This window comes from Rhynchophorus ferrugineus, unplaced genomic scaffold (assembly GCF_030347505.1).
Source record: "Rhynchophorus ferrugineus isolate W39M unplaced genomic scaffold, kcgeb_rfMv2 rfM9, whole genome shotgun sequence".
Taxonomy (NCBI): Eukaryota; Metazoa; Arthropoda; class Insecta; order Coleoptera; family Curculionidae; genus Rhynchophorus; species Rhynchophorus ferrugineus.
In genome coordinates, this window is record NW_027472588.1 from 26,667,566 (window position 1) to 26,689,533 (window position 21,968).

Sequence of the window (21,968 nt, forward strand, 5' to 3'; positions counted from 1 at the left end):
TTTTTTGGGGCATAAGATATTGTCTTCACTCGTTTATTCATATAGGAATATTTGGAATTGAAGTTATAGAGTCATTCCTCGCTATTATAGAATATAAATTATTTAAAAAGTCCCCATGTTCATCCTCTTCAAAATCTCCTAAAGGCTAATGAGATGAAAAAAAATTAACTTAGGTTAAGCGCTTCAAAGGGTTTCTAAAACATGCTAGCCGAGATTGTATAAAAAAACTATCTTGGTTAAGTAGCCTTAAGCCAAAACATTTATATGTATAATTACACTTTTTTTTTTTAAATGTAACGAACCCTTTAACAAATTTGTTCTTACTTGGGCAATAAATTTTACACCAAAATTCCTCGTGTAATGAATATCGGTTAATATTCTCAAGATTTGCATTCAGTAGCTATTATTTTATATTTATTTTATATATATATAAATTAACATATCACATTTTTATAACAGAGAGTATGTTGAGTTGCATAAACTAAGAGTAATATACGAAATATGTTTTTGTTGTTGGTTTTAAGTAGTTCTGCTCGTATAATTCCATATTATTTTCATTCAAATTTGTTAATCTGATACATACTTTATCGAGAATTAATAACACAGAAAATAAATCAAATTTTGGTTCGTTAACCAGAATAAGTATTTTGCCATCTGGCAAATGTCGAGTTGTTCACATATATATATGTATATATTTATATATATATATATATATATATATATATATATATATATATACATATATATATATATATATATATATATATATATATATCATAAATTTCTTTGATACTTAATTTAATCGGTTTGGGATTTTTAACATTATCAACCATTGTTTAGTGACATCCAAGTACGAAAACGATTCTACATTTTTTTATTATCTGTGAATCCGGGTGCAGAACACTTCCTAGATCGATAATTCACTTTACTTTTTGTACTATCGCCTTATATGATATTTGACTGACTTAGCTGATATTTTTGATGTCGTTACCGAAGTGATTATTAATTTCGTATCATACTCGAATTACGAATAATTCGTAACATGAACTTGATAGAAAAATGAAGAATCGATGCGCAATCAGCACATTTGAGAGAATACCTGTAAAATAAATAGAAGACACTGTACTTCAAATACTTAATTAATAGCAAGTTAATAAAAATTTGTTAACAATAACTAGGCATTAGAGTGGTCATTTCAACGAAAATAAAATTTTTAAAAAAATTTCTATACATGTTCTGACGTCTGTCACCAATATTCTGTCTATTGTCTCAATATGTTTTATTGCCAATTTTTTAATTACCTTATTTACCTTAATTAGCTTATAACAATAAGGTATAAGTTATGAATATAATCAAACTTTATTAGATCCAAAAAATACAAATGTTTTAAATCATTTTATCTTATAAATCTATCAATGATTCTTCGTTACTGTCATCATTCCAACTGTACTATTTAAAGGTATTAGAAAACGTAAAGCATAGAGATTATCGAGAGTTTTAAATCATTATTTTATTGATTAAAGTCAAAAATGTCTTGAAAGAGATAAAGACATATGAACAGTGTTTTTTTAATTAATATATTTAATTATAATATATTTGACTGAATACATGTAATTTATTGTAGGATGCCGGCCATGTTATAGACTAATATTTACTAAACATTTTAAAAATTTAATAGCAAATTGACAGCTACATTTCCATCATATGCCTCTAAGAGCTCGATTTAACAAAAAGAAGTGGACCAAAGACAACAAAACATACATGCCACGTGCCACAGCTGATATTTTATTAATAACGTTTTTTTTGCCTTTTTCATTATTCCCGCATTAATCTCGCCCCGAAATAAGTTCCGCAATAAATTTCTTTAATGCGCTCTTCCCAATCTAGGTTTACGTCAACATATTTACAGCTGGTAATTTAAAACCTGCTGCATGCAATAAATAACCTGTGCGCCAAATAAGAATGAACAACTATCGACATTTGGCAGATGGCAAAATACTTATTCTGGTTAACGAACCAAAATTTGATTTATTTTCTGTGTTATTAATTCTCGATAAAGTATGTATCAGATTAACAAATTTGAATGAAAATAATATGGAATTATACGAGCAGTACTACTTAAAACCAACAACAAAAACATATTTCCTATATTACTCTTAGTTTATGCAACTCAACATACTCTCTGTTATAAAAATGTGATATGTTAACAATTTTGAAGAATAATTTAGAGGTTTAACACAAATTATAATGAAGCAAAATTGCTGTTGATATAAAGAAAATTCATTATATCGCCGTAGTAACTAAAATATTTTTATATAAAAGATACATAAATAAATAGATAGATAAATAAATGTTATTAAATAATTGATGTAATATAATAATATATTTATATCAATATTTTTATATTTACTCAAAGTATAATTACGTAGAATACAAGTCAGCTTGGTAGGTTGTTTAATGTTGTTAAAATACCTCCATAAATTCAAAACGTAAATCGATAAACCATCAGTAGAATAGTTAAAAAGACGCAGATGGACATCGTGTTGTTTACTGTATGGGTCACTGAAGTTCGATGTAAAATCAGTTTGCGTTTCCGCTTGCAAAATCAAACAACCCGTTAACAAAATTGGTTTTAAAATAATTGTATTTAGTAATATAAGATCTTTTTTACATAATGCCGAATATCCAATTTGATCATAAAAAATAACCACAAAAAAATAGACATATAATTACTAAAAAATTAATAAATAACTTTTCTGCATTTAAATACTACTAGATATAATGAAAATGATATCTCTATAAAAGTGGTACATAAATCAATCAATCATTTAAAAATTAATAAAAGATCTATATTATCAACAAATAATTTATTAACAACACTTAAAACTGAAAATACAAGACAAATACACTAAAAATTAAAATATATTTAATTGTTTAAATTATGACTTACATTCCTAATAATTGTTACAAATTGCTTTATTATAAGATCACAAACATTCAACATTAAAATAAATAGATTAATAAACAAAATAAATTATATTTACAATTTTTGCTAGTTTAATTTTTCAAGTTTTCTTTACATATATCAGAGTCTTCTTGATTATTTTGACTTTCTTCTTGACTAGCTTCGCCTTTTATTTTTTTGGTCTCAAAACAAACATGTAAACAGGATACAAACCTGGAGGTAAGTTTATCTGTTTCACCACCCTAAGGCAATCAAGATTTGACTTTTCAAATAACTGTTTAAAATATGATATAGGTCTTGTTACTGAAGAATCTTTTTCATCAACTTCAACTATATTCAAAGATGTGACATTTTCTTTAACTATTATGATACCATTTTGTTTTAAACTCTTTCTAAAAAACACAATTTTTTCACGTCACATAATAATAACATATATATAGATATTATAATATTATACCTATATACTTACTGACAAATGTTAAAAAACCTTACTAAATGGTCATCTGTTAAATGTCCCAAAACCCATTGTATCCATACTAAATTATATTTGTTAGGCTCTGGCTCAAAGTTCTGTAGTCCTATAGGAATCATTTGTCCTATTTTTTTATCCATTATATTTGATCCCAAATATGTCTTGGCAGTTTGTAAAAATTCAGGATTTTGCTCCACCAAATCTACTTTCTTAAAAATGTTGGCTAATAGGAATTTTGTTATTCTACCAATACCTGCACCACAATCTAAAGCATATTCTCTTCCAGGTGGATTTTTAGACTGAAATATTTGTTTTAAAAGCATTCTTGAACTACGAATATCTGTATCTGATATGTATCCAAATCCTCCAAGCATGCCATCCACTGTAGGAGGTATCTCAGACCAATAATTTGCTGCGTTATTATAGAAATTGTCCCCATACGGAAAAGATATTTCAGTCTCCATTGATAAAAATAATTGAAACTACCCGTTAACAAATTCGTATATCAAATTTTTGAACTTTAAAAATGGTAATACTCTAAATACATAACCTATCTAAAATTAACCTATGAATTAACCCAAGCAACATTTATGTCATCTGTGACGTAAGATGTAAGCCTATATGATATTTCCGTTTTATCATATATTAGATTACGTATACAAATAAAATTGATGGTATAATAATTTCCAAATATAGAAAGGTTACTGAACTCAAGTAAAACATATTTACAAAATTAAGAAAATAATTTTATTAACGAGTTTATAGATAGGTATTACCATATATTATTAAAAAATATATATATAATAAGTTATAAAAACCCTAGCCTATAAACATATATAATAAATAAATTTCTCTAAATTAGAAAAAAATTTACCACATTATTTATTTTTACGATTTAGGTTTCGACCACAGAGTGTGGCTTCGAGAACCTTAAGATGATCTCTCCTATAAATATTCAATATTCTATCATAGCTCCTACGTAAGGCCTTTCTGTCAACCGTCAATTGTTACTTGTAAACAAACAATTTAGTTATTTTTTAATATTAATTGAACACATGTATATATGTATACAAACACTATGAAAAATAGCAGCACAAAATGTATTCTATTTCATATAATATTATTGCATTGTTCCCTTTTGTGTCTTAGTGGAGTAGTTCATACTGGACACAATCATGATCACAATGCCCATAAGGAAAGGGAGATTGATGGCGCATATGCACCAAGAGACCATGATCATTATGATGACACTGGTAACTTGATATCCATTTTTAAAAGTATTTACTTATATAGACCATTTATTGTAGGTATACACCGAAGTGATTTTGATCATGAAGCTATATTAGGAAGCTATAAAGAAGCAGAAGAATATGATCACCTACCACCTGAAGAAGCCAAAAGAAGATTATCTATTTTACTAACCAAAATGGATATTTCTAAGGATGGTTATATAGATAGAAAGGAACTTAAAGCTTGGATTATTCGTTCATTTAAGTAAATATGATGTAACTATATCCTACTTATGCTTAAACAAAATATTTAGAACACTTTCAGAGGAAGAAGCAAATGAAAAATTGGAAGATGCTGATGAAGATAATGATGGTAAAGTGTCATGGGCTGAATATATAGCAGATACTTATGGAACAGAAAGTGCTGAAGATAATACTCTTAAATTTCATGAAGAAAATATTCATGTAAGAAACTGTAATTTGTTATTTGTAACTTATATTTTAATATAATTATATATTATTTATAATTTAATATAACTTGCAGTTGATATCTGATGATAAGGAAATGTGGAAAGCAGCAGATAAAAACAAAGATGGAGTATTGGACTCACAAGAATGGATTGCATTTTCTAATCCTGAGGAACATCCAGACATGATTCCTATTATACTCCAACAAACATTAAGAAATAGAGATAATGATAATGATGGTTCTATAAATTTCCAGGTAAAATTGTTTATATTTGAAAAAGAAAATATTATTCTCTAACAATTTAGGAATTTGTTGGAGATAGAGGCAGTGACTTAGATAAAGAAGCTTTACATGCTGAAAAAGTCAAGTTTGATGAAGAATATGACAAGGATAAGGATGGTAAATTAACTGGTAATGAGATATTATCATGGATGATACCTAGTGATGAGTAAGTTATTCTAAATTTTAAAATTAAATGTCTAAATTAAAAATGATTGTTTATTTAGTGAGATTGCCGATGAAGAGGTTATTCATTTATTTGCTCATAGTGATGATGATCATGATGATTTACTGAGTTTTCAAGAAATCTTGGACCATCATGAAACCTTTGTTGGAAGCGAAGCAACTGACTATGGGGACCATCTTCATAACATACATCAATTTACTGATGAATTATAATTTTAATGGAAATGATTATTTATTTATTTATTTATAAAAATAAGTGTCACTGTGCCATTCATTGTATGTTATACATGTTTTGTTACCAAATATAGTAATTAGTTAAACTACTAGCTCTGTAGCTTTTCTTTTAAACTATGTAAAACAGTAATACACACTCAGGTGTGTTTCCAACCAATATGCTGTTGGTGCGACAAGACTTCTTCACAAGTGACAATATTTGTGGCAATGCTCTGTAGTGTAAACTGTATCCTAAAGAGTGGTCAAAGCGTCGACATCTATATCAGCGAATATATCACAATCATCAAAGTACATCAAATGGGTCAAATTTGTAGCATCATATTGATCGCCATTTTAAAATATTTTTCACATAATTGCAACCACTACTATGATGAAAAGCAATGAAGAGACAACATCGACTCGGATCCCAAATGAATTTGACAATTTATTTCGCACTCGCACGTAGGTAATGATGGCAGAAAAGTTTAACATATCTTAAGGGAACCTATTCAGCTTTCAAAGCTGCTGAAAGTGACGACCGATATAAACCGTTGTATATACAACCGCGATTGCTTTTTGAAGTGTGATAAATGAATTTGACAATTTATTTCGCACTCACACGTAGGTAATGATGTCAGAAAAGTTTAACATATCTTAAGGGAACCTATACAGCTTTCAAAGCTGCTGAAAGTGACGACCGATATAAACCGTTGTATATACAACCGCGATTGCTTTTTGAAGTGTGACAAATGAATTTGACAAATAATTTCACACTCACACGTAGGAAATGATGGCAGAAAAGTTTAACGTATCTTAAGGGAACCTATTCAGTTTTCAAAGCTGCTGAAAGTGACGACCGATATAAACCCGCGATTGCTTTTTGAAGTGTATTTGTATGGGCCTCAAACAAATAAGTAATTTTCCGACAATTGATAATAGACTTATTTCACAATTATTCTCACGATGTTTGTTATCTATATTTTTTAATATTGGAACAATATTTTCATAAGCAGAACGTAAAGCCTTTGAAATAACGTTACCCCACTAGCTCTGATCATTTCTATCACTTAGTCGACTCTAGTGATCTTTTCTACAGCATTTTAATGATCTTATTGCTACTCATAACACGTCCATTGTTCATCGTCAAATAATGGAGTTTCTGGCATATCAAGTATCGGTTGCTAAATTCTGGTGTTGGGGCATAATTGTAAAGCTGTTTGAAGATCTGCATCCAACGTTCTACCCACTTCGTGATTAGTATCCAAGGGTATATTGGGCTGGCAGACATATTTTTAGATGTTAATTTAACAATCTTTTCAGATATTTACATTTCTGTTACCTTAACATCTGTTACTCAAATGCTTTGTTCACTTGTAACTTAATCTCTGTGACCGTGAAATTAAAAAAACAATTTAAATTATCTCAAGAACACAACCACTGGTCCACCAACTTTTAAAATATTAACAACGACAAAAGAAGAACTGCTGAACCGGCTCATAGAACATACCATGACAATGTTAAAATAACAACTATTTAAAAATAATAATTTTTATTTAATAAATAAAATTTAATAACATATAACACATAGAGAAGACCAAAGAAAAAAGTAAATTTTGTGTAAAAAAAATTGTGACATTTTAAATAAAGCATACATTAAGTAGAATATAATAAATTTCTACTCACTGACATTTTACCTATTTGGAAAATACTGTATTTTTATAGATTGGTATCGTAAATATTCATTACATTTATTATAAGAAATATGGTTAGAATAAGTTATGTTCAGTTACAGTGGAATTTCGAAGTTAATGTCAAGTTTGGCATCTCTAGCCAAGCTAACGATATTTGACAATTTCACAGCCAAACGTGCTGCCTCATCAAGATTATCGACTGGCAAAATTTTTAATCCAGAACTGGCAATCAAGACTTTGGCATCATCTACATTTGTACCTTGCAGTCTGCATACAATAGGCATCTTCAAACTCAATTCTTTAGCAGCAGCTATAATACCTTCAGCAATTACATCACACCTCATGATTCCCCCAAAGATATTAACAAGAATAGCATGAACCTTAAATAAACATTATTAATCCTATCTATCTACTCCTTTTATAGTCACTGTAATATAACACCTTTGGATCAGCTGTAATAATTTTAAAGGCTTCCTTAACAGCTGCTGCAGTGGCACCACCACCAACATCCAAAAAGTTAGCTGGTGAACCTCCATGCAATGAAATAATATCCATAGTTGCCATTGCAAGACCAGCACCATTAACCATACAACCAATATTTCCGTCAAGAGCAATGTAGTTTAAGTCAAACTAATGAAAAATGTAAAATAAATATAATTGTGTCTAAATTATGTAACCAAGGGATTATTACCTTAGCAGCAGCAACTTCTTTTTCATCTTCCTGTGTCCAATCTCTTAAAGCAAATAATTCTTTTTGTCTAAAGGCAGCATTATCATCAAATCGAAATTTAGCATCAAGTGAAAAATCTATAAGATATTACAATAACCACCCCATAATTAATAAAATGTAATAGTTTCATACATGTTTCTCCAGCATCTTCTGCATAAGGGTTAATCTCAATAAGAAGGGCATCTTTTTTTACAAACAAATCATACATCCTAAGTAACATTTCAGCTGTTTTTTCCTTTTGAGACTCTAAACCAACTTTCACAGCCACTTTCTCAGCCTGTTCTTTGGATAAACCTTTCATAATATCAACTGGCTCATAGATTATAGCATCAGGATTATCTGCAGCTACTTCTTCAATGTTGACTCCACCTTGAGATGATGCAATTATAACTGGTCCCTATAATAAAACTTATATACATACACTTTGATAAAAATAATAATACAGCAACTTACAGAAAAAGCTCTCTCCATCATGACTGCAAAATAGAATTCCTTTCTGGGAAATTTTCTTTGTGCTACCATAACAGCATTACAAATCCTTCCTTTTTCACCAGTTTGCTTAGTCACTAAATATTCACCTAACATTTTTCCAGAAATTTCCTCTGCTTCTTCTGGCCTAAGAGATTTTAAAAAATCATTAACCAAATAATTGTACTGTAAAAATAACTTACGAGTAAACCATCCGAACACCTCCTTTTAGACCATTTTTAAAATGACCTTTGCCACGACCACCTGCTAGAACCTGAGCTTTAAGTACAAGTTCTTTTGTGTTCAAATCTTGAGCAATTTTTTTAGCCTCATCCTTAGTTCTGGCAACACCAAAATTAGGCACTGTTATGCCAGCTTCTTTTAACAATGAATAACTGATATGTTCGTGAACATTCAAGTTCCTTTGTTGCTGAGATTGTACATTCCACCTGCCATTAGTGGTAGGTCCTAACATCTAAAAATAGCATTTTTATGTAATAACTTTGAAAAAGTAGTTGTCAAGGTTAAAAAGTGGTTATATCACAATAAAATACCTTTGTTCCATTTTTAATAACAGAATGTTCTGCCAGAGCTAAAGTCCTTAGGATTGTAGCCATTGTTCTTCGCCCTTTATAACTTCAGCTTTATTCGGAAATGTCTCAACAATTATACTATTAGCCCTTGACCCACTCTACTTGTCAGATGTGACAGAAAAAGGTTGACGTATACAAAACATGAACAGTGATTAAAAGGCTGATAAAAATTAGTAGTGTTGCCAATATACTTATGTAATTTCTAGTGCGTTTCAAATCTAGGACTCAAATTTTAAATTAATATATGTTATAGAATGCAGTGTTACCATTAGCACTCTAGAACAAAAAAAATTATTAAACATATATAAGATTGTATATATACAATAAATATAGAAAATCATTAACTGATTCAACCTTGTAGTAATTATTTTGAAGGTTAATGCCATGTACATATAAAAAAATTATGGTATAGTTTCTTATCAATACGGCCAATGGGATTGTGATGCGCCATCACGTGATTGATCTTCCATTCCAAATTTTCAAATTAATGCCTCAGCTCGCCATTCAATCTTATCAACTTTTAAAAGTTACACGGTTAGCGTAAAGTGTAGTTATTAGCGACAGTATGTTAAAGCTCCGTGAAATTAATGTGACAATAAGAAAAGCTAAGAGAGAAGACATGGCACAAGTGTATAAGTTAGTTCGGGTATGGTATCCAATAATATTTTTTAAAATAGATATAGAAAACGATCAATCTAACTTACATAATAAACATTTCAATCTAATTAAATATAATTAAATGTTTAATGCATATAACATCAATTTGCATACAGTAAAATAATACAACTATTATTTCCATGGTTCGTAATTATTTTATTATTTTTTCCAAATTTGTTGTGTTCGCAATTTACTGAATATCATTGACATTTTCATTTGTCGATAAACAATAATCAACAATGTGTATTAATGGTGACATAATCACGCATAACATTTAAACACAATTGAATCTCAAAACGGTAGATGTAACATGTTAAGCAGATTAAAAAAATGTTTACTTATATTAATTATGAAATAATTCACGGTATCTAATCGCTGAATAAACAAAAGGCAAATATTTATATGTCACCGTTTTATAGAAGACAATTTAGAAATAATAAAAATATTTTCTATAAGAAAATAACATAAGGTCAATTACGTCACAGTGTTACAAGAATGCGTGGAATAACTTTCGGTGTAAATTTATACAAGTATATTTTTGCAGAAATGTTAAGAAAAACAATCCTCATGTTAATGAACTCATTTATCGTTGTTTTTACTGCTGGATATTAATTATCACTCTGATATTATATCACTTTTTTAATTAAAAAATGTACTTCCATAATTTTTTCAAATCATTTCTTATCTTAAGTAGCGATTATCATATAGGTACATACATTCACCATCATAAACATAACGGCATAAAAAATAACATGTATATATGTTACTTCCGCGGGTGTTATTTTGCAGTAGTTTTCCGAGCTTCCATCAGTATTTGCTTTTTAGAAGAACTTTTAATATCTTAATGTTTTCTATTTAAACTCGTATAATGATAAGTAAAGGGCAAGGAAGCAAGACCTGAAGACGCGGAACTCCTGCCGAAACGTCGTCAAGACATTAAAGGTTCTTCTAAGAACCAAACGTGGACAGTAACCTGTAATAGTCTGAATTTATGACGTCAAAATGTTACTGTATTGCCGCATTAATTTTGAGTTTTTGTACAATTTGGCTTTGCTATGTAACAAAATTGTAATCCAAATGAAATAATGGAAGAAAAATAAGTTTATAAAATATAATTTATTTTAACATTATAGTACTTCTAATGCATATATTATCTCGTTTCTGTTCAAAGTAACTGATTAGAGAATCAATCTGTTTCTGAATCTATCTAATGGCTTTATCATTTTCATAGTAACAAGAAGTAGCTATTTAAAATTTATCAAAACAAGCAAAACGCCAAAACAATGTTTGTCAATTTATGACCGGTAATTATCATCACTAATGTTTTGAGACTAATTCTGTAATTTTGTAGACCTTTGACAACCCGGCGAACTTGGTAGGCTCATTTGGTTACATGTTCGAATGTATCAAACAGCATTGTATCTCCTTTTAACTAGAACAGAATGAAACAGAAAATATCTGATTTGTAAAAGTAATTTACAAATTGCGATAGGCAATACATTCGACATCGTGATGACGTGAGTTCACTATTATTTTGAATACAATATTAGCATATTTGATTATATATTACTATAAGCAACTAAGTTTGGAATATGTTTTGTCATTGATATAATGGGGTTTGCCATCAATGACAATCTTCAGAATATAATTCCTGTTCTAGAGTCGACAAACTAGACAACATATATACGTGCAATCCATCAGTTCGATTTAACCAACATAAAAACACAACAACGCTTGCGGCTATTATATATGAATATAATGCAAAACATAAATATAAATAATGTTTTGGTTTCAAAAACAACATTTATTTTACAAAATAGTTTTTATTTCCATAAACATAGCAAAAAAAATAGTTTAACATTTAATACATTACTAGAATATTTATTAGAGATATTTTAATATACTGTAAAGCCTTATTCCATTATGAACAAACACATTTCAAGCGCCCACTTCCTCAAATTACTTTCTTATTTAACTTTTAATTAGTTTAATCTCAGTAGAGCTATAAAACGACTTAGGGTTATTTTAAATGTTTTGCACTGTCACAATCTTATCAATAAGTCTTGAGTCAAAGATCCCCCGTGAGGACTGACGTCTAAACAACAGCTGTTATCTTATCCAGAAAACAAATAACAAAGTCTTAATTATCTAGTAACCTTAGTAACCAAATATATGATGCAAGAATACTCTTATTTACAACCTCTAGCACAATTGTTTTATCACAATCAGCAGAACTGGCCGTGTTAGTAAATTTAACTGCCACTTGCTTAATTGTCAATTCAATTGTTAAGAATACGATCGCTTCTGTGATCTCTTAGGGTTAAAGAACTCGTAGAAACAATCGACATGAAATATATAGATAAGATTACTGTTATCGTTACGTCTAGTCATTTATTTTCGTATATTACTGATATATTACATGGTAATACAACTATTATTTTACTTACTGCCTTCAACTAAATTAACACTATGAACTTATAAATAAGGATTATTCGTTTATAAACGAAATAAAAGATGAAATTAGTAAAATCAGGGTCGATTATTGTTATATATGTAATATATTTGTAGAAAATGTTAAAAATATATTAATAAAATCTATTAATATATTCAAGTTATTATCAGTTACTAATTGAAGTTATATTTTGATATAATTAATGATTTAATAAAGTAGCCTGCCGTACATTTCTCACTTATTACACTGTTATCAGAAAAGGTTAACGACTTCACTTGAATTCAAGTGCTTGTCAAGAGAAATTTTATAAAGATTTGCTTAAGGTATTTCTTTTATAAGACAATATATGAGATTTATTCTGTATCATTAGTACGTAGGGTTAACAACTTTAATTGGGAATTATTGCAGCATTATACGAAATAAACAAAGTATTTTTCAAATTTATAGTACTTTTGCCATCCACAGGTTGACAGATTATTGCTGGACTTACATTAAAAATTGAAATTCGCTGGCTTAATAGCCGCAGTGGTTAACATGGCAGGGCGGTGTCCCAGTATTGTCATAGTTGTGATTATATTTGTCTCTAGGCAACAGTGTAAAAACAGACAAGAATAACTATCCCGTCATGCTAGTAACCGGGCTAGGTAAGACTGGATGTTTTCTGGGATGGTTTCTACTGGTCCATCTGTAATACGTCAGTATGTGTTTCCCAAATTAAAATAAAACTATTCTACTTAGGCTAAAGTTAAGAATACACTTATACACTAAACAAGTTTGTGTGGATTGGTTCGCTTCAATCTTCTATTTCGTGCGTGTTGTCCAGTAACTGTATTGCTTGCACGTTGCTGTGATTTAACAACCTTATATCATGTTTTAAGGCGAAATCTTGGATTATTTCGTGTATCCATTTGATTTCGAGGTCATCGTGCAGCTCTTCGTTGGCTACGCAGCGATAAGCATTAGTAATTAATCGTAGAACTTTGTTTTGAGTACGTTGGATTACTAGTTGGTTTGATGTCTTAGTGTAATAGGTCCAAATTTATTAGAATCCAACCAATATCTTTAATTTTAGGTCAAGTTGAGAGTATCTTCCGACTAATCAGTACAGTTGCTTGACTCTGAGTCTAATCTGCTTTGCTTTTTGTCTAACATGATGTTTCCAGTTTAACCTACCATCGAGATATATTCCGAGGTATTTGGCTGATTCTGCTTGAGGAATCAGGCATCCGTCAAGTGCTGTATTTTCCTCATTTCGCCGCAACGCAAAATTAACATGGACGGATTTGGAGTTAATAGCTGTATTTTCCACTCTCTAGTGGATTTGTAGATCTTGCTGATCGCTACTTGGACTTTTTCTACAGCCTTAAACAGAGATATATCTTGCGATAATAACTGTGTCGTCGGCAAATGTTCCAAGTACTATTTCCTTTGTTTTTGGCATAATAGCAGTATAGAGCAAATATAGGAGTGGTCCCAAAACACTACCCTGTGGAACTCCAGCCGAAATAGGTTTAAATGTTGAGAATGCCCCTTCATGGGAGTAATTCCGCGGTAGCAATTTGCTCTGCAAGTTTGCAATTGGCATACCCGGTCAAAAGCTTGTGGGACATCTAGGAATATTGCAGGGCAGTATTTCTTTTCTTCGAATGCCTTTTCAGCAACTGCTGTTACTCTGTGCACCTGGTCAATTGACGAGTGGTATTTTCGAAACAAACTGGAAATCTAGTATTTCTATAAATCGTTTAATACGTTTTAACAGCAGTCACTCAAATAATTTTGATATCGCAAGTAACAGCGAAATAGGTCTGTAAGATCCAACTTGTTCTGTCGGTTTTTTAAGCATAATTATTCGAGCAACCTTAAGACTTTCTGGAACATGGTTCAGTTTCATAGAGGCATTGAATATATATTTCAACATGATTTTTGCTTTTCGTGGCAGGTCTTTTAATAACCTAGGTGAAATATCATCAATTTCAAGAGTCTTTTTAGGATTGGTTGTTGCCGATTGGGTATGTAATAAATGGGATAAATTAAGCACCATTAATGTATTCATATTAGACGATATATATGTTAATTACAAATCAATACAATAACAATTTCTACATGTCTACTTGTTATATTACTTATTATTCAAAAGGCTTTGATGATGCTATAAACTCTTTCATCGATCTCATACTCAGTGATGATAGCATTATATTCGCTGATACAGATTTGGATTCTTCCAACATTCTTCATGATATAGTTCGCGCTGTAAGTATCGACGAAAGTATTGACAATTGACGGATCGCCTGCTATTGTAAATCTGAGCGGGATTCATTTAGAGCAAGTGTAGGAGTTGAAGTATTTAGGATCAGTACATAGAGTAATATAGTATACTCTATGGATCAGTAATACAGAAGAAGAAAGTGGCAAATACCGTCGAAGTAATAAGCCGACAATTAGTGTATAATTCTAGAACAAATTCAAAGACGCAAATCACAATGGTTGGGACACATGTTCGGAGTACACCACTATCAAAGTATTTATTGGTCGGCTATGAATTGATATTGATGATTATTCGAAATAATATAATATCCCTGCTATGCCCCCATTCATCAATTTCAATAACTAATCACTAATTATAATTCGAATTACCGTATAACATATTTCCTTGGCTTCACGTTATCTAATTAATTATTTTGTATTTTAGGCACTTGCGGAATTTGAAAGATTGGAACACACTATGACATTGAATGCTGAAACGTTCGAGAAGGATGGCTTTGACTGTGATAATCCTGCCTATACCTGCTTGGTAGCCGAACTTTCTGATGGATATATCATAGGATACGCTCTATACTATACATCGTATTCCACCTGGCTAGGCAGATCAATTTTCCTCGAGGATCTCTACGTTCAGCCCGCATACAGGAAAAACGGCATCGGCACTCAACTATTCTTAGCAGTAGCGAAAATAGCTCACGAAACACCGAGCAAACGAATGGACTTTCACGTACTCTCTTGGAATCCAGCTGGAGACTTCTACAAACGATTAGGCGCAGTAGATATGACCATCCACGAGAAATGGCACCACTTCCGCATGGACGAAAACTGTCTCAACCGTCTTTTCCATCATTCTAATTCCAACTCGCCCAACCACGGTGATTCTCAGACACCGCAATCTTGACCATACTTGGCTCAGTTCGGTTATAAATCGTTTTTTTTACAAAAATATTCGAAATAACCACAAAAAAACAGACATGTACTTCGTGTATATTTCAGTATTGTAGCGCGACAAGGGCACAAAATGGAACCAAAAACAATTTTTATTCGATGCATTAATGGAATACCTCCGAGAATTGTTTAAGTGATCTTCGTCTATTTTTATCATGCATGTTTTTATTCTTGTTATTGTTTTGTTTCAAAATTCACAGACAGCTAAAACGAACATAATATGATGTGTGGTAATTTATATAAATTCGATGTTTCTTTCTTTATTCGTTTTCGTTATAGAAAAGATGAATAATTTTAATAAAGTTTTATAAAATTATTTATGATTTTCTTTTTCAACTTATTTCAATTAATGAATTTGTTTTAAAGATATAAATTTTTTATTTGAAAAAGCTCAAACTATATTATGATATATGAACAAAGATTTATTACACTTACAAAATGTAATTGTTAATACCCAATAATTATATTATTTAAAATACATTTTGTTACATAACAGATTTAAAAAACACAAATCAAGGAAAATAACAAGCATCACAACAACTCAAGAATTCAATGTATTCAGTTTTAAAATAAATTATTACTGCTAATGTTAAATACATAACAAAAAAATGTTTACTAAAGAAACTGTTTAATAATGATTAAGTGGTAACAAATGATCAAGTAATTTCAGTGAATAAATTATGTTCCACTTTATGAATCTTAATATGGGCCATAAGATTGTAGTTCTCTGCAAATTTTTTTTCACACATAGAGCAGCTGTAACCCTTTTCCAATGTATGTGTAGCACGAATGTGACGTTTTAAATGAGAACCAGTTAAAAATAACTTGTCACACTGTAAGCATTTAAAATTCCTCTGGCCCAAGTGAATTTTTTTATGTATGTTGAAAGAACTATGATGCATAAATTTCTTGCCACATTGTTCACATTGATATCTACTTTCGCCTAAAAATGATATCATAAATAGATGATATTAAATTAAACCAATTATTACTGAGTATTAACCAAAATTGATCTAAAATTAGATAAATTAAACACAAACAGTTCAATTAACTTATGGAGGACATAACAATTAAAATCAAATTTAAGAGCAACTTACTGTATTAAAGAATTTAAACTGATATTTAATTTACATACCACCTATTTATATTGTAATAGATTTTGAAACATATGAATTTAATAAAAGCAATTTTATTGAATAATACAACGTAAATTCTTACCACTATGAATAAGTAAATGCCTTGATAATGATATCTTTTGTGTAAAAACTTTTTGACACATTGTACAACTCCAACAAGGCTTTCTTACTATAAACATATTTAAATTATCATGTTGTTCATGTTGTCTCATATGATTTTCAAACCCCAATTTTGTTTTAAATGTCTGTCCACATTTTTCACATAGTATTCTTTTTGAAACTTTGTTTTTATTATTTAGTTCTTCTTCATGTTTAATTATATCCATTTGTATAATAGATTGTACCTGTATGTAATAAATTACTTATAAAGAATGAATATATACCATTATATCTACCTTTTCAAGGGCTAATTTATCTTCTTGAAAGTTATTGGATATATTTGATTGTAATATTAACTCATCAGAATTAACATTTTGTGTTATTTTCCTGATTTTTATTGGCAACCTTTTTATATCCACGCCCTCAATAATATTATCCAATTTCCCCTTAGTTAGACTTTTAATACACTTGTCTGAACTATTCTCAAGTGAAGAATTATCTACTTTTGATATACAATATTTTAACTTATCATACAGTTCTTTTTCCCTCGATTGTATAACATCTATTTCATTTAACAAATTGTAACAGTTCGTGCATATATTACAATGCATTAAAAAAACATTTTTATAAATTTTTTCCACAAATTTAATGAGGACGACCTTAGATTTCTCAGAAAGGGTTGTCTTTAAATTATATTGAATATTTATTATGTGTTCACCACACAAAATACAACTTGTTCTTTGCAAATGCATGGTTTCCGTTATCACAAAATATAATATAAAGTCTATATGATGTATTTATTTGGTGTTTATATTCTCTATAAACTGTCAACAAAGCTATTAAAAATAGGTTACAAATATAATTAAAGAAGAAAATTGTGTGAATCTAACATACGTTTGTAATCGTGAAGCTTAGCATTTTTTATATAGCATAGCATAGAGTAGGGATAGCAACCACTAACAATAATAACATTAATAACGGTATTTCGATATTTTAAAAAATATCGTTAGATCGTTTTCAATACTTAAAAAAAATCTATATTACGGAGAAAAAAATATCGATGTTTTGTAGCAATATATATTAATATTTTTACTAAACCCTTACAATTAAGTACCAAGTTTTTTATAATGTTTAAGAAATATATTTTATTTTTTTGAAAAAATATCGATATTTTTGAAAAATAGCTATATATCGATATTTTTTCGACATCCCTACTCTATGAAGCTAAGTTCAATTTTGTTAAACATTAATTTGAGGAAATTTTCTGAAAAAAGTTATTTACTTATAATTTAAAGTATTATATGGCATCTCGTGGCAAATGTTGTGGAGATCCGAATCATCAACATGATGATCCAGAAAGAGGTATTCAATATAGTTTGTACACCAAAATTAATACTAACGACTTAGAGTGTTTAAATGAATCAACTGAGGGTTCTGGAAAATTAGTTTTTAAGCCATGGGAGGATCGATTAAATAGGGAATCTGTAAGTAGAGATATATTATAAAAATACTATTAAATAATTTGGAATTATATATTTGTAGTTTGTAGAATCAGACGCTGACGAGGAATTATTATTTAACATACCATTCACTGGTTCTGTAAAACTGAAAGGTATAATTGTAATAGGTGATAGTTCAGATTCTCATCCATCAAAAATGAGGCTGTAGGTTTTATGTTCCATTAATGGGCTTAAATAAAAATGACTTCATTTTACAGGTTTAAAAATAGAGAATCAATGACATTTGATGATGTAGCATTAATTCCAGATCAAGAATTTGAAATGCAAAAGGACACAGAAGGTCTTTTGGAATATGTTACAAAGTTAGTTAAAATAAAATTTTAAATAAATAAAATAACTTTTATAACATATAAATAACTTTTTAGGGTGGTTACATTCAATCATGTCACTCATTTAACAATCCACTTCCCTAAGAACTTTGGTGAAGAACACACTAGAATATACTATATTGGATTGAAAGGTGAATATGCAGAAGTACACAGACATGGTGTTACTATTTGCAATTATGAGTTAAGACCAAATATGTCAGATCATAAAAATCCCTTAGAAGATAACATAAATCACCCAGTTGCTTAATATAATTTTTAAGATTGCTAATACTATTTAATATTACTGATAATAAACATACGTTGTCAAATATTTTTGGTGTGCCTTATTTTTTTTAATGATGATTTTAATTTCCAATGATATGCAACTAATAATACAGAGAAATAAACACTTGTCAATAGATGACGTATTAGAAAAAACTGTGATTATTAAGGTTATATGTGCAGGGTTTTAAATCTAATTCTACATTTATTATAAAACTATATAAAATGTGGGCTGATACTTTATTAATCGTATTTATATCAATCTGCACTGCTCTCCTGGGTGAAGGACTTACTTGGTTAATGGTATACAGAACTGAAAGATACCAAAAACTAAAAGCCGAAGTGGAACGGCAAAGTAAAAGACGTAAGTTTTTGTGCTTATGTTAATCAATGTGTAAATAATTTTTATTTTTAAGTGGAAAAACGTAAAGAAACACATGGCGATACATTGGATAAGCAACAAAAAAAGAAAATTGAAAGAGAGGAAGATAAGTTAAAGCACAATAATCGAGATTTATCTTTTGTAAAAATGAAGTCAATGTTTGCAATTGGTTTTGCTTTTACTGCCCTTTTGAGCATGTTCAACAATATGTAAGATTTATATATTTAGTGTGATATATAACCATTTTATGATCTTATTACTTTTATAGATTTGATGGAAGGGTAGTTGCTAGGCTACCATTTTTACCTTTAACTTGGATTCAAGGATTAAGTCACCGCAACTTGCCTGGAGATGATTATTATGATTGTTCTTTTATATTTTTATACATCTTGTGTACAATGTCAATAAGACAAAATATTCAAAAGCTCTTAGGATTTGCTCCATCTAGAGCTGCTTCAAAACAAGGAAATAATTTATTTGGCCCAGCCCCTGGACAATTTAAATAATTATAACTTAAACTTATTAGTGTTACTTTTATGCAATAAATACCATGAGTAAAAAAAACTTCTTATTTAAAAATTCATTAATTGTTATTACATTATTGTTATTACTATATATACATCTAATTTAAATCTTTTACTTTTCATTGAAAATAATTGTAGGGTCAGAGAAAACATGTATTGATTCATCATATATATCTTCTGGTACATCCTCATCTGTTTGCTGAAGTAATGTTGGAAGAGGTAATGGATTTGTTGGCGTCCTTGTTGGTATTTTAGTGTCATAAACATATACAATTGAATTTGTTTCTCCTGGAATTGCTTGACCAGATACCCAAATGACATTGTATTTTGTGTTTAACCTCAAAACTTTAAGGCCTTTTGCCACCCTATAAGTATTACCCATGTGACCTGGCATTTTTGTTCCAGGCCAAACTCTGGCCTTCTCACCACCTCCTCCTATATTACCACCACGCCTGTGTGTTTTGGTGACACCATGACTTGCAGGCATACCTTTAAACCCATGTCTCTTCATGACACCTTGAAATCCTCTATCAATCCTATAAATATTTATTAGAAACTATATACCAAATTTTTTTTTACTAATTATTTACGTTTTTCCCCTGACATCAACATAATTTCCAACCTGAAAATGACGTGCTGAAATTGTAGCTCCTAGTGGCAAAGCACCTTCTGGACTAACAAAAAACCTAGCTAACCATTTTGTTGGAAGTACTCCTGATTCTTTAAACAAGCCACAGTAATCTTTGGTAAAGTTAGATGGATCTCCAAATTCTGCACCCAATAGAATACAACCTTTTTTATTATAAACTTTAGGTCTTATTTCTTTGTGGGGTTTATAATTATCTGGTGTGTAATATTTTATGACATGGTTGTCTAAAATCTACTTAATGATTAAAATACAAAAAACAAACTACTGAATCTGGAGTACCTGAAGCAAAGTAGTTTGCATTTTACTTCCATTTTTTAACCATAATGGATAAACACCAATTTTCCTTGCTATAACTCCAGTTCTTTGTATATTAGGTGTCCAAATTACATTATTTGTTGCAATTTCATCAATAGCATGGTTACTTTGCACCAGTTTATCTTGAACAATTTCCTTTATAAATTCACGGTTTTCAAAAGTGATAGGGTCATCAGTATGCTACAATAAAGTAATAATTACAAGAGTAATTTATCAGTACCTAAAAACTATTTACTAACAGATCTAGTTTTCCTAACCAACCAAGTAGGATTCCTTAGTCGCGGTTTTGGGTTTAAATGTTTTTCACGTTTTGAATTAAATACTACCAAGCTGGAAATTAATTCGGAAAATTATAAACTCAGAAAAGAACAAAAAATAAAACTAAATTACCTCAGCTTTTGCATCTGTTGTTCTAGTACAGATATAGAGTGAGATGTTCTAGATACAATATTAAGAGCTAATGCCATTTTCGCAAAGTTTTCTTATTGTGTATCTTTCATTAAACCCCTACAAAACCATTCCACTTTACGTTTCAGGACAACTAGGTTAGGATTAGCGTTGGGAACTATCGACTGAAAACAATCGAAACAGTCGATAGTTAAAAAAATAGATAATAGTAATTACTATTTTCAGTCAAATGCACGGTTCGACAGGTTTTGTCAATTCATAATGTCGGACGAAGATGTACGAACCCTTTCCTGTTTAAATTGTGAGGGAGCTAATATTTTCCAATGGTGGTATAAGCGAGACGGAGATGTACATATTCCTTCACGTACTAACTTTACAATAGAAAAGGAAAAAAAAGTAATTACTGAATACTATTAACTTACAATTAATAATTTCATGTTAAATGAAGTAGAATTACTTTTATATTGAATGTTCTGTGAATCAGTAAAAAGAAATGGAATTTCTTTCTAAATGGAATAATACCCTACAAATATTTTAATATATTAATTACTATTTTTAAATAATATACTGCTTTATTGCTTTAATAAAATAATGCTTTATTTATTATTGAATCATATATTCACAATTTTAGTTTTTACCCTATTGCATTAACAATCTTGAAAAATATCATTCCAAAATGCTGCTCTATTAATATGCAATATATTGTTATTTACAAGCGAATTACTAAAAAA

At 29.7% G+C, this 21,968-nt stretch overlaps 7 protein-coding genes and 1 long non-coding RNA gene across 8 annotated transcripts; 4 read left to right on the top strand and 4 right to left on the bottom strand.

The window, feature by feature from the left end:
• Positions 1 to 2,852: 2,852 nt before the first annotated feature.
• Positions 2,853 to 4,033, bottom strand: Ntmt (N-terminal methyltransferase). The gene is made up of 2 exons (XM_076413558.1): positions 3,435 to 4,033; positions 2,853 to 3,357 (listed from the first exon to the last, which is right to left on the bottom strand). Exons 1-2 carry the CDS (start codon positions 3,899 to 3,901, stop codon positions 3,135 to 3,137), a joined length of 690 nt encoding a protein of 229 aa, XP_076269673.1. The 5' UTR covers positions 3,902 to 4,033; the 3' UTR covers positions 2,853 to 3,134.
• A 358-nt stretch (positions 4,034 to 4,391) lies between these two features.
• On the top strand, positions 4,392 to 5,926 carry LOC143202226 (reticulocalbin-2). The gene is made up of 6 exons (XM_076413557.1): positions 4,392 to 4,690; positions 4,745 to 4,931; positions 4,981 to 5,131; positions 5,211 to 5,390; positions 5,441 to 5,583; positions 5,642 to 5,926. Exons 1-6 carry the CDS (start codon positions 4,501 to 4,503, stop codon positions 5,811 to 5,813), a joined length of 1,023 nt encoding a protein of 340 aa, XP_076269672.1. The 5' UTR covers positions 4,392 to 4,500; the 3' UTR covers positions 5,814 to 5,926.
• A 1,419-nt stretch (positions 5,927 to 7,345) lies between these two features.
• On the bottom strand, positions 7,346 to 9,705 carry ScsbetaA (Succinyl-coenzyme A synthetase beta subunit, ADP-forming). Its single transcript, XM_076413555.1, has 7 exons — positions 9,257 to 9,705; positions 8,906 to 9,177; positions 8,688 to 8,850; positions 8,367 to 8,631; positions 8,196 to 8,311; positions 7,946 to 8,134; positions 7,346 to 7,884 (listed from the first exon to the last, which is right to left on the bottom strand). Exons 1-7 carry the CDS (start codon positions 9,317 to 9,319, stop codon positions 7,600 to 7,602), a joined length of 1,353 nt encoding a protein of 450 aa, XP_076269670.1. The 5' UTR covers positions 9,320 to 9,705; the 3' UTR covers positions 7,346 to 7,599.
• A 42-nt stretch (positions 9,706 to 9,747) lies between these two features.
• Positions 9,748 to 15,930, top strand: LOC143202230 (thialysine N-epsilon-acetyltransferase). The gene is made up of 2 exons (XM_076413560.1): positions 9,748 to 9,941; positions 15,094 to 15,930. Exons 1-2 carry the CDS (start codon positions 9,861 to 9,863, stop codon positions 15,565 to 15,567), a joined length of 555 nt encoding a protein of 184 aa, XP_076269675.1. The 5' UTR covers positions 9,748 to 9,860; the 3' UTR covers positions 15,568 to 15,930.
• Positions 15,931 to 16,800: 870 nt separating this feature from the next.
• Positions 16,801 to 17,167, bottom strand: LOC143202232 (uncharacterized). The gene is made up of 3 exons (XR_013007103.1): positions 17,146 to 17,167; positions 16,976 to 17,094; positions 16,801 to 16,919 (listed from the first exon to the last, which is right to left on the bottom strand). It is a non-coding gene; the product is annotated as an uncharacterized LOC143202232 (long non-coding RNA).
• Positions 17,168 to 18,068: 901 nt separating this feature from the next.
• LOC143202228 (PITH domain-containing protein GA19395) lies at positions 18,069 to 19,008 on the top strand. The gene is made up of 4 exons (XM_076413559.1): positions 18,069 to 18,333; positions 18,392 to 18,513; positions 18,567 to 18,671; positions 18,735 to 19,008. The coding sequence occupies exons 1-4, from the start codon at positions 18,151 to 18,153 to the stop codon at positions 18,943 to 18,945; spliced, it is 621 nt and encodes a 206-aa protein (XP_076269674.1). The 5' UTR covers positions 18,069 to 18,150; the 3' UTR covers positions 18,946 to 19,008.
• A 90-nt stretch (positions 19,009 to 19,098) lies between these two features.
• Positions 19,099 to 19,905, top strand: LOC143202231 (calcium load-activated calcium channel). The gene is made up of 3 exons (XM_076413561.1): positions 19,099 to 19,323; positions 19,376 to 19,550; positions 19,610 to 19,905. Exons 1-3 carry the CDS (start codon positions 19,185 to 19,187, stop codon positions 19,845 to 19,847), a joined length of 552 nt encoding a protein of 183 aa, XP_076269676.1. The 5' UTR covers positions 19,099 to 19,184; the 3' UTR covers positions 19,848 to 19,905.
• Positions 19,897 to 21,383, bottom strand: mRpL3 (mitochondrial ribosomal protein L3). The gene is made up of 5 exons (XM_076413556.1): positions 21,220 to 21,383; positions 21,069 to 21,159; positions 20,794 to 21,009; positions 20,456 to 20,745; positions 19,897 to 20,401 (listed from the first exon to the last, which is right to left on the bottom strand). Exons 1-5 carry the CDS (start codon positions 21,294 to 21,296, stop codon positions 19,978 to 19,980), a joined length of 1,098 nt encoding a protein of 365 aa, XP_076269671.1. The 5' UTR covers positions 21,297 to 21,383; the 3' UTR covers positions 19,897 to 19,977.
• Positions 21,384 to 21,968: the final 585 nt, after the last annotated feature.